General features: G+C 37.0%; 1 protein-coding gene across 3 annotated transcripts; it reads right to left on the reverse strand.

Moving 5' to 3' along the window:
• Positions 1-352: 352 nt before the first annotated feature.
• On the reverse strand, positions 353-16,653 carry LOC140747806 (uncharacterized). 3 transcript variants are annotated; one of them, XM_073080427.1, is made up of 12 exons: positions 16,608-16,653; positions 15,901-16,154; positions 7,743-7,829; positions 7,076-7,179; positions 6,890-6,961; positions 3,940-4,089; positions 3,415-3,613; positions 3,112-3,282; positions 2,207-2,370; positions 1,609-1,826; positions 968-1,190; positions 353-644 (listed from the first exon to the last, which is right to left on the reverse strand). In XM_073080427.1, exons 2-12 carry the CDS (start codon positions 15,911-15,913, stop codon positions 432-434), a joined length of 1,614 nt encoding a protein of 537 aa, XP_072936528.1. In that variant the 5' UTR covers positions 15,914-16,154; positions 16,608-16,653; the 3' UTR covers positions 353-431. The 3 variants fall into 3 exon arrangements, with proteins under 3 accessions (XP_072936528.1, XP_072936527.1, XP_072936526.1); XM_073080426.1 differs by having other exon boundaries at positions 15,901-16,253; positions 16,608-16,638; XM_073080425.1 differs by lacking the exons at positions 15,901-16,154; positions 16,608-16,653 and having other exon boundaries at positions 7,743-7,887.
• Positions 16,654-17,437: the final 784 nt, after the last annotated feature.

Consider the following 17,437-nt stretch of genomic DNA (forward strand, 5'->3'; position numbering starts at 1 on the left):
ATAACATTAAATAAAACACGTGCCTATTTCCACGTCTACATTACACGTAGGTATAGTGCAATCGTCGTATGGTTACGCATTTTAAGGTTATATACCATAGATAAGTATTGATATCTCACCGCCTTGTAATTGAATTAAGCCATTAAATGGTTTAAACGTCTGACAAATGTGTAAGCCGTTTAATGGCTGTCATGGTGTAATTTATGCGAAACAATGCCGATATGCGCAGTCAAGACCTGCAAAAACACGAAATGGACGAAAAAGTGCGGAGAAATATCGTTTCATTCGTAAATGATCTAAAAACTACATTTTTCAAATATTTTTCAAACACGAAAAAATAGATGAGAGTGACAATTTGAATTGTCAAAACTGATTACATTTTCTTATCAGGAGTGAGTTATTATTAATCTATGTTATATACGAGCGTCAAGTTAACCAATGGGCGGCGGCGACGTGGCCTTGTCGAAGTGCGTCTCCTCGTCGCCGTCCTCGACGGAGCCGCCCTCCGCGTCTCCGTCCGCGTCCGCGTCCCCGTCCGCGTCTCCGTCCGCGTCGCCGTTCGCCTCCGCGTCCTCTGACGCTTCCGTCACTACTTCTGCCGCACTTTCGTCTAGCGTCTCGTCCTCCTTCGCTTCGTTGCGCTTCTGGAAATTTAAATTAATTTAATTTCGAACAACACATGTTAGTATTACCACACCTTCCAAACCAGCTTACACTATTTTATATAAGCAGAAATGTATTATGTGATGTAGAGACTCCATAATATTCAACTATCTTGTAATAAGGATCGCCTAGGATCAATAATTGATTCACTAACTTAAGTTAATTAACTTAGATATTACGTAAATGTGAATTCCATTCAGGGGTATTCCGCCTTAATAGGGGTAGTATTATGAAACAGGATAATTCTTGATCTCAATAGGCCTACTGACGCACATAAGTCTCACAAAACCATTTAAGAACCAACCTTCCTCTTCTTCTTGGACTTGGGTTTGGGCTTATGCTCCGGTTCGCTGTACCCAGGCGGGAAGAACCTGGCGCATTCCTCCTGCCCCACCACGGTATCCTCACTCACGTGCAGTGGGCCCAGCACCAGCAGCTCCTCCGGGGGGCCGTCGGGGATATCTTGCGGGTTCGCCAACGCCGGCTCCGCTACTCCCATTGCTATCATCAGGACTATCGTCTCGCAGCTGTTAAACAAATCAGATCTCCATGCATATTTTTCTAGCCAATTAATATATGTATATTCTTTCAATTTGTTTAAGGGCTTGATTTGTAAATAATCAATTATCCATCCACGCTACAGCAAGATCTTTCATGAAAGGAATCGTTTAGTTAAAATAAGGCAAGAAAATTGTAATTGCTCCACTTGGCGGGGGCACTGCCCTGTCTCCAGATAGATATTCGATTCTAAAGACTTTATAGCCTTGAATACTTTCTCTCTTCACTCCATTGAAAACTATTTCGTTAGATTATTAATATTATTACATTCGATAGATTATTACAACTAAAACTATGCAAAATAATAAGATTGCTCGTATTTCGGTAACAGTTAACATAGAACAGGTACAAACATTTACTAATCCGTTTATAATAAATCACACTCACTAGTCCTTCTCTAGCCGCTCCTCGTATTTGTCCACGTTCTTGCACAGCAGCCGAGGCTCTGTAAGACTGGCGTCCGCGAAGAATCCGTAGCGGAGTAGCCGCTGGCCGAGCTTGGCCGCGGCGGCGCCCAGCACGGCGCGCCGCTGCCACGCGCCGAACATGATCAGGATGTGGGGCGGCTCCACTGGGGCGGGCGGTTCCACTAATGTGCCTACCATCTGTTATTCCATGAACAAAAGATAAATCACGGAACAAGAATAGATTTTCTTGTTCCGTGAGATTAATAGGCTGAAAGCAATTTCATAAATCGAGCGCTACTGGTTATTTTTTCACCCAATTAACTTCTGATTTCTTTTTGTAAGTTAACGACGACAATCTTTTAATTGCTTTGAAAAGTTTTGGAGTTCTACTGATATCAAGTAAACCTATATTGGTGCTGATTAATTTCTACCTTTAAAGAATATTTTCTATTTGTTTATAATTTTTTGAAATTTAAATTTAGTACTGTAAGCTCGTATTCAACCTCAGAAAAACTAGTAGGTAATTGCAGAGAAATAAGCGGAGCTTCATATTAATTAAACATTAATTATTAGGGTACCTTAGGAAACAGTAGGTCCAATGCGGCTGCACGTTGATGTCGGTCCGCGGGCACGAACAGACCCGGTACACCGTCAGCTTTTAATTCTTCTGACAGATACTTCTTGGGAGCCTCGCCTTCCTCCACCTCAATACCGTCTCCAAACAGTGCTTTACGCGTTAATTCTGTAAATACGAAAATGGACATACCGCCTGCTATATATAACCTTGTTCTTATAAACACCAAATTGTTTTTTGATAATAAGCGTAGAAGTAGCTTTATTTTGTAAGCAAGTAATCGCATAGTTGGAGTACGGCGTAATTATTGAGAAAAAGGATTGTCCTGTTTAAAGACTTTTTCTTTTCTCGTTCATGAAAAGGGGAAGGTATCAGTCTATTAACATAGAGCTATCAATCTTGTTTTAGTGACGTAGACAGCAGAGACCATATACCTCTTTTTTTGTTATCGAGGGGGAAACCTTCAAAAGGTATCCAGTGCCGTGGGAGCGACACAGAGTTATGTGGGATTCTTACCGCACTAAACCCCCCCCGGTGGCCGTCCTCGGCGCTGCGTAGAGGGCTCCGGGATCTCCAAAGGAACGCAACCGGAGTCCTTTTAGCACGTTGCCCTGTTGGGCTCCGCCCAGGTGAGCTTGACGTTCGCCACATCGTCTGGTGCGTATGACGGTATGCGACCACACATACCGCCGTCCTTCCCGGGGCCGTTGGCCGGGCGGTTCGAGCTCCCACTCTTGCCGCCCGCAACCCCGGAAACCCCCTTTTAGTCGCCTCTTACGACAGGTAGGGGATACCGTAGCCCTATTCTGGTCCCGGAACTACAGGGACAGAGACCATATACCTACCTACTAAGTTCTTTGTATGCATACGAAATTTATATTTAGTGTATTATTATAGGTAATCACGCACCGATAATATTTCCCTCGCGATCTGGTAACTTTTTCAAAACCAGCGCGAGTGCTGGTCTTTCAGCCAATGCCGCGGAAGCTGCGTCCGTGGCCAGCTCCGGATCTTCTATTCCCAAAATCTTTGCACCTTCCTTTCCCAGTACGAGGGGACATTTGTCAGCTACTATCACACCTGGAATGGTAAAAAATGGAATTATCACCAAAATTATTAAAACACCTGAATTATTAATATTTTTGCAAGCTACTAACGAAATCTTACAAGGTAAATTTCACTCAAGCATACCAGATAAATACGAGAACATACCATACGGCTCCAAAGCATCCGAGACCTTCCTCAAGTGTTTCTGCGCGTGGGGCATCATGAGCGCGGGGCAAACATCGACGAAGTGCATCTCGAGGCGCTTGGCCCGCGCCTCGCGCCGCGCCAGCCGCGCCTCCTCCGCCGCGGCTGCCTCTTTCGCTCGTCTCTCCTGCATTATCTTCTCTTGTGCCATCGCTACTTCCTATGGTAAAAGAGATGGCTTTCAAATGAGACGCAATGAGGTTCGGCTAAAAGTTGCTCCTGAGAACTTTGTTGGCTTGGAGAGATTCAAAGTTTGGGCAATGTCCATAGTTTTGGATTCCAAATTCATAGTTTGTTCCCTTTCATTACTTGTTTGGTGTAAACGAGATAGATTATTTTTGATAATTGATTCAATAGATATGACGACGGCTAATGAATAACAGAATTCCTATTCAACAATTAAATAACCTCTTTTTTCATGTTTGAGGAGTGTACCTACAGCGTCGTTTATTTAAAGGTCCTCTATTATCTTTGTGCTTTTCATACCCGTTCTGGAGGAGTCAGTTCATGTGGAGCGCGCTGCGGCCTCTCTCTTTCCCCCTTCTTGACTAACTCTTCATTTTTCAACTCCTGTTCGATGGTGCGTGCCAGGCGAGGAGCATCCGCGCCAAACACTATGTTCAGTAATTGACCTCCCTATCAAAAATAAAATCAAGAAATTTTGATAAATGTGTTTTATAATTAAAATTATTAATAAGTGTTTAAATTAGGCCTCTATATTATTATTCATTCTTTAACACTTAGAAGCGAATTGAAAGACATAGACACCCACTAAAGAGGAGGGTATTTCCAGAACCACTCTACTTGAAAATGTTGGTGTTGGCATTTCATTCTATTCTCGTTTATTTAGTCGAAGTATATTATATTCACGGTAAAAAAGACAATCAAGTTATTTGGGCTTATTAAGCCTCACATCGTACGAATTTTAATACCCTATCGATTAACTGACAAAACTTAAATTACCTTCTAGTTAGGTACCCACTACAAACTGACACTATTCTTTTATTTTTAAAAGCAATTGTTTGGTCGATCGTCCACACCCGTGCCATTCCACCGCAGACCGCTAGACGTGTGACCTATATACTCGTAAGTAAACTCAAATTTATACACATATACGAGTAGACCAGACACATCACACATATTTAGGCTTAAAGAAACGAAACATGTTAAGTAGAATTATAGACAGACATCGGGTCAGGTAAAAGTACATTTTTTATAATATGGGAATAGCAGACGAGCATGCAGTCCACGGCCCCACCTAGAGATGGGCAGAGGGTTTAAACCCAATGGGTGGATACGGGTTTAAACCGGGTATTTTGGGTGAAATAGGGTTTAAACCCAAATAAACACCCAAACAGCGGGTGTAAACTATTGTCATTCATATTTTTATTTTCTTCGTGTAATATCGTTTTTAAAATAATATTGTAAACAATTCACTAAATATGCACTCTAAAAGCACATATTTCATTTAACTACGCTGTTATAGTCCATTCGGATGTGTTACATTTGGGTTGCAATTTTCGAAGACCCAATTATATTTTATAGATGTCAATGATTAGTGTAAAGGGCTTAGTGTACAGTTAAATCCTAATTTGTGGAGTCCCAACTGTTGTCCCTCGGCCGCCATCTTGACAAAAGGGGCACAAAGCGTTTTTACGCTCTACCAGGCAAACTATTTGTCGCACAGAAATTTAGTAAGAACAATTATGGTTTCAAATTGATTTATCTATAATTTTAGTTCTATAACTTTTTGTCGTTAAACCAAAAATAACAAAGATAATAACAATAATAGACTAAACTTTGGGAAGAGTTTTTTTACAGAAAATTACATTGAAACATTTTGATAGAGGAGTTTTTATAGTCCGGTCAATTTAGACATAAAAATAGTAATCAAATAACATAAAGCTAAATTTCCGTAGAGACCTTGGGTTTACCATCACAAGTAAAGTTCCAAAAGTCCTCATCGATGTGTGTGTCGGCACTTATTCGGGGTCAAACGTCACAATTTTCGGGTTTCTGGATTTTTCTCGAAATAAAATTATCTATAAAATAATGTTTATATTTTTTTTTCTTAAAGCTATAATTATTAAGATATTAAGATACGTAAGAATTACATTTTACATTATATGCCCATATTCCCACACCACCTGTGCAATAGTATACGAGAGGTATACTTATTTGTTTCGTCAAACAAATAGTAATTAAAAAGGTAATAAAAATAGATGAACCCCTAAAAATGTAATATTTAAAAATGTAAAAACATTAGAAATACAGTAAAAACCTATAGTATATCTATTAGAGAAACATTTGAACTATTTTAAAAGCTTTGTGTAGATTTTATTAACTCATTTTATAAACACCCAAATAAATACCCAGTGGGAGGAAATAAACGGGTATTTATCCCAATAAATACCCGTTTAACCCTGTGCAGGGTTTAAACCCATTTAAACCCTGCACAGGGTTTAAACCGGGTTCTTTGTCCATCTCTAAGTCCACCTGATGGTAAGTGGCTACTGCCGCCTATGGACATCTGTGATCAACCCCAGATAGGATTAGATATTCCTACCTGTGGTCGGCCACAGATGTGCCGCTACCCCTGAGGACTAAGCTGGAACGCCTCGGAAGAGTATGTCTCTCTTACCACACCCTTCAAACCAGAACACAGCAGCGCTTAACGCTGTTGTTATAAGGCAGAAATAGGTGTGGCGGTGGTGCCGTCGGAGTCGAACCAAAAAGAGTTCTACTACCTTCAAAAATCATATAAAAGCTTGTAATAAAAGAAAAGCCTTTTGAGAATACGGAATACCTGGTGGTACATACAACTTTTATTTATTTTATAAATATCTAGATTAGGACGCAGGAAATATACTTTTAATTTTTATAAAAATCTTAAGAATATAAGGTAAAACGATATTATTGTCTTAAACCTAACAAAGGTTAAGTATAGAAATATATTAACTCCTTTCTACATACGATGACTAATATGTAATTGACGCTCTCCGTCCAAACGAAGATTGAACCTAAATATTACCTACGTTTGTCACCATTTTGAAACATATATACATATTTAATTTTGAAACATATTAATAAGATTGAAGACACATTTGAAAAGTTTTTTTCGTATATCGATGGTGCTGAAGGACAAAACTATAATTAATGCGACTATTTAACATCCATCAAACTGAAATTAAAAGTTTTGTAAACTTCCCTGTAGAGTAGAATAACGTGCCTAATTTTAACCAGTCTCGTAAAATAGCGTCAAACGATTTCGTGGAAATATGTGACTATTAATTCTTAAAAAATGTAAGGCCAGGAGAGGATGGAATAGATTGATAGAAAGAATTGATTGATTGATTAGAAAGATTGATTGAATTATAGAAAGATACGAGTAGTGAAAGATTACAATGAAGTAGGATAAGTATAACGAATAACTTACTGCCAGGAACATCCAAGTAGGCTCGCTACGATTTCGAAATCTCTTCAAGCATTCTATAGTGTCTGCTTTAGCCTGTTAGGGAAAACGAAAAAAATGTTAGGGTATCTAAAAAGCTCATTAGAAGCTTGTAAATTGCAGAAAAGAATAAAGTTGAAGTAGTCATAACAGTCAAATAAGGGTTTATACCACTGCTAGATGCAAGTTGTCGCCTCCTATCTCCACTTTGATCTTCTTCAGGTTGCCCACCATGCCCAGGCATGGTCCACACCACTCCGTGTAGACATCCACCACTGCGACACATTATTATTTTTTTTGATTTTTTATATATTAAAGCTCATAATTACTTGAACAAAAGGCAATAAAGGCGGTCGGCAAGAGTGGGAGCTCAAACCGTCCAGCAAGCGACCCCGAGAAGGACAGCGGTTTGTGTGGTCGCATATCGCTGTAATCACCAGTGGAAGTGAGAGGAGCGTAAATTTCTCCTCTCAAGGCAGAGCCCGATAGAAGGACTCCGGTTGTGTTCCATTGAAGATCCCAGAGTTCTCGGTAAAAGTCCCACTGTGGGACTCCCACATAACCCAGCGTCACTCCCACTGGCCCTTATAGAGGTTTCCCCCTCGTCAAAAAAAAAACAAGGTGTGAATGTCGGTAAGGCGATGGTGTCATCAAAGTGATACGAATTTTGGATACTGATTACCTGGTTTCTAAAATAATTCTTCTAGTATCCTCACAAAGAAGCAAGGAATCCACATAACGATATGGGATTTTCAAAAGTAGGTAAGTGCCCTTTAAGCCCAGCGATTAATTACTAATGCAGACATGTAGCCGAGAAACAAGATTTTTAAAATCTCACCCAGCAGTCCATCCCGCTGTATAAACTTGTTCCACTCGTCATCGGTGTTGAGCTCGGCTTGCAGCTGGACCTGCGCGGCCTTCTTGCCTGCACCGGCGGCGGCGGCGGCGGCGGCGGCGTTGGCAACCGCACACGTTATCGACATCGCGCCGAGTGACGGGCTCCAGTGTGGTGGGCCAGGGTAGCAGTGGAAAGGGATAGACATGGCGTATGTGCTCTAACATTTTATGGGTTTACCCGTATGTGGGAGTTTATGTAAGATTGTTTGTTGAGTAAGAATGGGATAGAGGCGGCAGAAGATATAATATGTAGATTTTTGGATAGGGTCTTCAAAATAAAATAAATTGAAGTTAAATTCCTCATGTACAATATTTAAAAATAAAAGTTTAATGCAGCAATAGAGTGCTACTGTATTTTGATTTGAAAAGTGTAAAGGGAAATTTTACCATATGATATTTTCTATTATATGGGTGAATATTTTACATTACATAAAAAAACATATAAATTAGGGTAGGGATGGAAGTGGGATAATGAATGGAAATAAGGATGAAGCTCCATTGCACTCGTTGCGATCTTATAACAACTTAATGATACAACGAACAATATATTAAGAAGAAATAAATTATACACGTATTTATTAAAAATATTGCAAGCCACGATACCACACACACCATACACTAATCACATTCAGATCATCGATCATCAATCACGATTATCAACTTTTATTTAAGCATTCAATTGGACAGTAGACCCTGGAAGATAATCTAAGGAAATTATTGTATTATTTTTTGCTACAAACGTGTATTGCACAAAAAGGAATGAGATAATTTAAGCTTGTACAATCTTTGTCAAACATCTGTGGAAACTTTTAAAATAGTTTTTATTTCATTTTACATTGGAAGCTCTAAATTTATCTAGCTCTGAAAGTCCTCGCATGTCTACCAATCGAAAAATATATTCAGCGGTGTAGTGGACTATTTTGCTTTTATTTGTTCTTTTGAAGCGGTTGATGGCCATAACGTTCGTGATAAGGCGACTTATGATGGAATCTTGTCATTGCATGTTATATTCATGTCAGTTCAAAGGCAAAAGTTCAAGGGTGATTCACTTAAGATCATATGTTGGGGGGCTTATTGAAAAACTTTTTTCAATGTCATAAGTTCATCAATTATTGCTAGATGTAATATTTTACATCAAAACCTTTTATTAAGTAGGGCCTTAGTTAATTATTTTGAACCAAAAGCTACAACTATGACACTTAGTTAAGAATAATGTGATTTCTTTCTAAAATGAAAATGAAATTTCTTCCTAACTTTACGGACGTAGAGCATGCTCCACGAAGTAGAGCTTCAAATTTCATGTTGGTACAAATTTATAATCGTTTGGTAAAATAAATAATAAGAGATAAGTGTGTACTCGTATAAACTTATAAAACTTGTTGGGATCATAATTATAATTTGTACCAAATGTGTTACAATATTCGATACTTAAACTTAAGTGACATCTATGATTCATTACTGGTATTATCACAAAGTTACGTTCTGATTGTTTCAACTTGTTGCCACTTCATCATTTGTTTTTCTGTTTGCTAGAGGGCGCTCTACCCTTCTTACTGTGACTACCGCTAGATGGCGCTACATGTTTATTTATTCTACTCTCCGCTAGAGGGCGATAAATATTCAAAGAATTAAATAAAATTTATTGAAGGTGAAATGTAGAGAATCATTATGAATACGATGCATTGGTGCATTTATTTATTTAGTGTTCAAATTTAAATACGTAAATGATAATGTAAAAATAAATATTATTAAAGGAAACGTTACTTAATCTAATGTTAATATAATCTAATACTTAACACTGCACTTTCGCATTTTCATTTTTAAGCGAGTTTCCATAACCATACCATGAATAATGAATTTACCCATTGAAACACTGCGCGGCCTACCGTGCGATTTGTGCTTTTGCACAAACCTAGCTTTTATCGCTAATGGCTTTAGCTTCGGAGCATGTTAAGCAGTCAGACCCAGTTGTTATCGTTAGAGCAACGGTTAAGCTTGGTCGGAAACTTTGGGAAACTAGAGCTTTTAATAATCGGGAACTGGAACGGCCGCGGAGAGTACGCTTTAGGCAGATACTCGCTAAACCCCGTACGAAGCATTATAATGGGATTTACTAAGCTTACAGCTGTTTTGTTGGGAAGGCATTTAGGATTAATGATTTTCATAAAATTATTAATAGTTTCTGTGTGATTCAGAAATGTATTTGAAGGATGTAAAAGGAAGATTACGTTGACATCTATGTGTCTCAAAAAATTATTAAAATTAACTTGGAAACACAAATAAAAAACTAATAAAATCGATGTAGTTTATCTATTTGAAGGTTTTTTGTATATGAATTGATGTAGCAATCAAGTGGCTATGATATCAACCTTAAAGTATATAAGATTGTCCTTAAGGTCAGCGTCAGATGGTTATGTACCCGCAAGAATTAAGTTACGAGACCTCGTGAAAGTATTAATGTTTTACTTAGTACATCCTACAAATCGCTGATGTACCGCAAACCGAAACATGAAGGTTCTACTATCTTTAAACCATTACTTATACGCGGTAAAACTGAGATTTCTATTCTATGAAATATTGTCATTTTATCATTAGTTACTGCAGTCTGCTTTACAATTTTTTCACAACCAAAACTATGAACTTAGTGGCCATAAATCTATACAAAAATGAGTAAAGAACATTCTTTCTTGACAACTGTACTGTGTCGACGCGCCATTTTTCTAACGGTGACATCGCATGACAAAATGGATGCCAACTTACTTCCGTCCGTGCGAGTCATAAATCGTCCTTTATGTTGCAAGTTAGTCAACTAATAATGAATATTAGTGGAGGTAAGTTGGGTATTACCGCTTTAGTTCAAACTCTGACGTTATTACCTGACGATTTCTATTTTGGAACTTATGTAGGGATTCAGGTAAGCTAACCAGTCAGTAATTGAATGTGTCAGCGCTCCTATGTTCCAGTTTGAGGGTGTGGAGAGCACACCAGGGCACGAGGCATTCCAACTTAGTCCTCATTGATTGCAGCGCAATGGTAGCAACCTCAGATTGGACTTCACCATCTGTGATTCGTTACCTACAGATGTCTAAAAGCGGCAAAAAAAGTAGCCACTCAGGTACGATTAGGTAATCTGCATGCTCGTTTGTCATTTCTCAATTATAAAAAAATAAACCTAGCCGTTTCCATAATTATCACATTATCCTCTTATAATACATGCGCTTGGCCTCTACTCGTACAAGATGCAATATTTCGTGCTTCCTTCTGGCGCGCCAGGCATTCTTACTACTAAGTTTGTCCGCCAACTTAGTCGTTGGAATGCTTGGAATGTTTGACGTGCCAGTGTTGTGGCGGCACAGCAACGTACCGCAAGTATATTTCGAACTTAAACAAAATACCTAAACAAGAATAAAATTAGGCTCGCAAACGTCTTAGGCTTTGTCATTAACTTGACAATAAAACCAAATTTAGATTTGATGGAATAATTTACATCATAACTCACGTTACCTAGTTCCGCTGGATCCCATGGCTACCATTGATTTTAACCGATTGCAAATTGAAACGACTCTAATTTTATGTATTTATCTTTCGTGACACGCAAAATGTCGACTGTTTCATGTTTGTGTCGCTAATATTTGTGAACGATTTGATAGATGTACTCGGTTATTTCATGATGGCGCTTGTTTCAAGGGAATTTCAGCGTTATTTGTGGGGAATAAGGATCAGGTGCGATGTCCTCGTGGAGTGGAACAGCTACAGTAGATACCCAGAGCGTTGATTGCCGGATCGGATTTGTTTGCGCGCCGTGTTTGTTCCAGTTATTGGTGATTAAGTTCTTAATATCCTATCGTGTATTCTAGTTTTCAAAATATTTGCTCTCCAATCGGTTTGTGTATTTGTTTACGTTTGATTGGAATATCTGTGGAAAATATTTTTCAAAAGCAGGCCATGTGGGTAAGTTCATTTCTAAAATATTCGGTGTTTAAGTGTTTTGTTTTCAAAACGACGAACGTACATACCTATAAGTTACACTATTAGAACTTGTTAGGAGTTAGGTACTGACATACTGACATTATTAACATTAATTTAATGTTCTAAATTTTTACCACTTAATTATATTGTACAAAGGAGCGTATTTTTTAATGCCGAAAAATATTAAGAAAGTAAGGCGCTTAAGTCATATTAAGAGCCTTTAGACGGAGCTTTATTCTGTGATGCGGCGTCGAAAAAGAAAATGTGACTTCAGATCACACATTTTCATAGATTCCCGTCGACTTCCTGATTCCTTTTATTTTGAATTCTCTGTCCCTCTCAGTACATAACAGGAAAATCCCGTTGATGAACTGAAGAGACATTATCAATACGATCGATGATAGTAAATACTTTACTCTATTAAAGAATAAACGACGTTGTATCAACGAAAATGTGAAAATTACAGGTGTTAAATCACAGGGGAATTCGTTGGACAGATAATTATAGCGGACGGCATGTTAATCGAAGTTGATAGCCGTGTTCAATAAATTATTCAGTAGTTGTACAAAACGTTGCTATAAATAGCTTCGAGTACTTTAAGTTCTGATACACGTCGTCTATATGAGTATTTAATAGGTTGGTTATTTGTTATAATAACTATTATTGAAAATAAATCTACTCTTTTTACTAGGCCATTTGTTAAGCTGTCATAATGTGGCTTAATCCCCTGTCATTCTGAGAGGCAACATAATTACACATGCCTAGAGGAGCAGTTGTCGTCGGCAACCCTTTGCTGGTTACTGGTCTCCTTACAGAGTGAGAGGGGTTCAGGCCACAGTGTATCTTGTAGGCCAAATGAGAATTGGTAGACTACACACACCTTTAACATTTTTTAGAGGAGACATAGTGTTGATGACAAATCTTAAGTCACGTTTACTCGAACGTTTTAACTTGAAATTCTGAGAGGGTACTCGTGCCCAGCAGTGGGACAGTAATGGATCGACGTCGACTTAGCATTACACATACGTGGAACCATCAGCGTATGTACATAATTAAAACGGATATTAGGTTTGTAATGAGGTCCCGTCGGTGCTCGGATTACTCTCCGCGGAACCCCGGGAATTGTTTTTAAAGACTCCGTTTTTCATGAAATACCCCCGGGCAATTTTTCCCTGTAATACCGTCCTGTTTTTCATCGTATCTCTGGTTAGCGTTCGTCAAATTAAATGTGCTAGCTTCATTTATTCGGCCATGATACTGTGTTTTTACTCTCAGTTGATGAGATTCTTATGACTGTGCTATTATTTTGTTATTATCTTTGGTGTAATATATCTGTCATTATATAGAAGCTCAGATAGAAAAGATAGACTTCGCCTCTAGAACAATATATTCAAATAAAGCTACTCAAATGCCGATTGCATTCAGTACAAATAAGAATTTTACATCTACATCTTTACATCTTAAGTATGTCTTATAATAAGATTCTTAAACGGCTTTACCGATTTTCACCAAATTTTATATGCATATTTAGTAGGTCTGAGAATCGGCTACTATGTATTTTTCATACCCCTAAGTGATAAGGGTTGTACATCCTTAACATTTTTTTATTTATATGGCAACTCAACGTTTGCCAGGTCGGCTAGTTTTGCTATAGATGTTTGTTATAACTATTTATATTAGATGCTTGACAAATTGAAATACCTTCGTCACTATCTAACGTCACTGATAAATAGGTCGCATTCGCTACATTCACAAAGACTGATGGTCAGAGTGCAAGTTTCAATGGAGTGTTTAATTTTCAAATTGAGTTACCTTTCGATGTTTGGTCTGTCTGTAGGATCCAAACAAATAAAATGCAAATGAAATCACAGTATAAATTTTGTCAAAATTAAATTATAATTATGTTTAATTAAATATGATTAGGTGTGTAATGTACGGCGATATATAACTAAGTATGAAGTTATAACTAATATTTTACTGCATAAGTATCTTTAGAAAAACGAAGGTTTACGTTATACTCTGTACATACAATAATAGAAAGAAACATCGTTGACTTAGAATACGATCTAAATCTACAATTTGAGAATATTTTTATACATCTAGCGCATTTGAATCAGAAAATTATACTTGCACTAATTAAATCTACTTAAAACTAAATTACTGACTATATAAAATTCCAATAAACACAAACACAAACCTAACTAAATACCTACCGTAAGTTAAAATGTCGTTTTCACAATAAAAATAATTAAAGCTTAATAATATTACAAAATTATTAAAGTCAACTGATGTATTATAAATGGACAGTCAAATTAGCTTGGATTATACAACATGTTGCAACAGTCGTTAGGCTTTGTCGAAAATCAATTAATTCATCACACGTATACAAGAGTATTCCAATATTTACTAAGAGATGGCGTTACATGTACGAGTATCGTAGTCAATCCATTATTGTTCCACTTCTGAGTACGGGCACAAAATAAAGTACGGGTCTTCTCTCAGAATCAGAAGAATTAAGGTCCACCGCGCTGGCCAAGTGCGTATTGGTAGGCTTCAGAATTTTACACAATTTTTTTAAGATCTCTTAGATATACAGGTTTTCCTCGCGATGTTTTGCTTCACCGTTAAATGATAATTCGTTTCTAATACGCATATGAAATTGACCCACTATCAAGACTGGCTATGTGTGGCTCAGGACCCTACTCCATGTGAGTAAAAAATTATAATAAAATTCCGAAAGATATTCAAAACGAATGCTTGTTACAATTTAAAAATAAACTTAAAAGACTTTTAATTACCAAAAGTTATTATTCCCTACAAGAGTTTTTCAAATGACTTCCTTTATTAAATCATAATCAAATTGGCAATTAAATAATATTATTTACATAACAGACATTGATATTCTGACTTATACAAATAATTGACTAATTAACTATTTTGATTATTACATTATATTAATTCTTTAAAATAATTGACATTGTATAATTAATTCTATTTTGACTATCTTACAAATTATATAATTATTACTATTAATTTAAAATGACTGTTTAATAATGATATTTCGGTGTTTAAAAATATAATTGTAAATATTATATTGCAATACGCTAGCATGCTTGTACTATAATTATATTTGTAAGACCTATGAAAATAAGCATGAGCAATAAAGAATTTAATTTAGGAAATGAGGCAGGAATTCAATCCTTTTAATTTCCAAATCATCAAAAATAAATAGAATTCAAATCCATCTGTTTACTTGTCAAGGCACATAAATGTTGTTATTGATTTAAATATAACTGCTTATCTATTATTATTGCTAACATGCACTCCAGATTAGTTAATAAGTATCCAAGGGGATCTACTTTGTAGACAGCCATCTATTGTTGCTGTTTTCGATTGAATAATTTAGAAAACGGTAATAAATTGATAACAGGATTGACGGTATTGATTGCTTCTTCGAAAATTGCAAGTATTGAGTACACTTCATATTAACAAAGTTATCTACAAGATAACGGTTAACCGTAGCGTAGGCGGCATCGTGCCAGTACTGCGTTTAAAAATGGTTAATATTACAATTTAGACTACCTATCAATTAATATATATAAAATATACCTATCGAATTAAAATTTAAACTCCTAACGCATTTCTTCTGGTTCAGACGTAACATGTTTTAAAAATGTACCCTTTCATAAAGATATAAATTATTTGCAAATAGCTGAAGTGGAAGAATATTTCTTCGTTTCATTTATGTTACAAAACTGATTTAACGCGGAATTTTGGTCATATCTAATTGATATTTATTTGAAAAATTGTTACTCAGACCTCTTGATATTACGAGAATCCTCTATCTACTTTCAAGCATGTGTATTGATAATTACAGTGTTATAAACATTACTATATATTCCGCAGTGTTTTAAACTATTATAGGGATTATATATTATCTTTGAATGACCACAATCAATTAATTTGATAAAGCGAACTAACTAATACTGGATATATTATTGTCCATTCCAATTGCATTCATTTCACCTCTTATGCAAATAAATATAATGATAAAGATTTCTTCACACACAGAAAACAACACTCACACTATGATCTCGACAATATGAACATACTACGAATATGATACTAACGAGAGAGCCTCATCGCGTCGACCGCCGCTCAGATCTTCTGTTTGCACTTTCACATTTCCAGTGACGTCATTTATCACTTCACTTGTCACTTCAGGAACTTCAAATGCAGTATATTTAAAGTATTTTAAACTTAGAATAGTCAATTTTTCTACAAAACTGTCCCCGTTGGCGACAGTCACAGAAATGAAGCCGACAGTTCGTGATCGAGCGTTGTTTGGGGCAGCCTATTTATTATCTCCCTTCCGATTCACAACCTTCGAACGATAAAAATTATAGTCAAAATTATATTACGGGGACTTTGTTTATGTTTTCGATTCACGATCCGCTGCAATTTAGAGGCGAAAGCCCTGGAACTGGGATTGAACGACGAGGTTTAAAACGTAACCACTTTTTGCTAATCGAATTTTTGTGTCGCGTGAACTAGACAATGAAAGAAATGTATACTGCTTTTTAAAGGACTATACAAGGAACTAATAAATTATCGTCCATTTAAACCAAAATAGCTATGTGGTTATCTAGGATGCCTCTTTCAGTAAAGAAATAGATTTCTATTTCCCAGAAAACATTACTTCAAAAACTTGTAGGCAATCTACGGTAAGTTCACGCTTTTCCGCTGCACAGATTTTCCCACTTTGAAGCTACCAACTTAAGAAAATAACTTTTTTCTTAATATTTTCTTAAGACTCATAATATTAATTATAATTTACCTGCACAGATTGCAGGTGAGGCCAGGGCGGGCGGCGGCGAAGCACTGCCAGCGGTGCACGCCGCCCGCCCAATTAGGCGGTTACGAGCACGCAATCCTGCCCGCCACGGAACCCGATATTCAACCTTAAGCCAAAGCTATGAATTTTAATTATAAGCATTGATTAAGCACGGGTTGTAAGACAGTTGAAAACATCAAATGCCTTTAGAACGAGTGAATGGTGTTAATGACAGTTGGTTAATTGTTCTACGTTGTATGAATTGTGATTTGTGTATGAACTTTATAATCTTAATATCTGTTATATTAAACTGTAATGTAGCCGTATTACATAAAAGTAGTACAACTTAGCTCAACAAGATAGCTTAGTCGTTTGGAATTCGGCCTTTTAATCTTAACGTTTGAGCTTCCAATCATGACATCCCAATTCTCTGACCTCGGACCTTTAATCCTAAGGAAACGCCAGAAAGTTTTTGGAAAAAGCTTCTTAAGGGTATGTTGAGTTTAGAGATTAGCAGACTTCACCCATCCAGCGTGGTGGGTCATGACCTATAATACCTTGCACTGACAGAGTCATCGCTTACTGTATCTTCTGTACATCGATACCACCTACACGGTTGGGTTCGCCGAAGATTGTATAAAGAAAGAATTCCAATTAGACGATAACTACCAGGATTTTAGACTCTTATTATATTTTAAGTTGGTTTGTTTCCGAATTAATAGGAAAAGGCTTATTATTATTATTATTTATTTAGAACTTTTATATAATTCTACAGACGTCCTTTTATGAGAACATATGCCCAGCACTCTGTATGCGTGCGATCTGTGTGGCAT

This window comes from Epargyreus clarus, unplaced genomic scaffold (genome assembly GCF_041222505.1).
Source record: "Epargyreus clarus isolate Ecla_fem2 unplaced genomic scaffold, WU_Ecla_fem_2.2 ptg000015l, whole genome shotgun sequence".
Classification (NCBI taxonomy): Eukaryota; Metazoa; Arthropoda; class Insecta; order Lepidoptera; family Hesperiidae; genus Epargyreus; species Epargyreus clarus.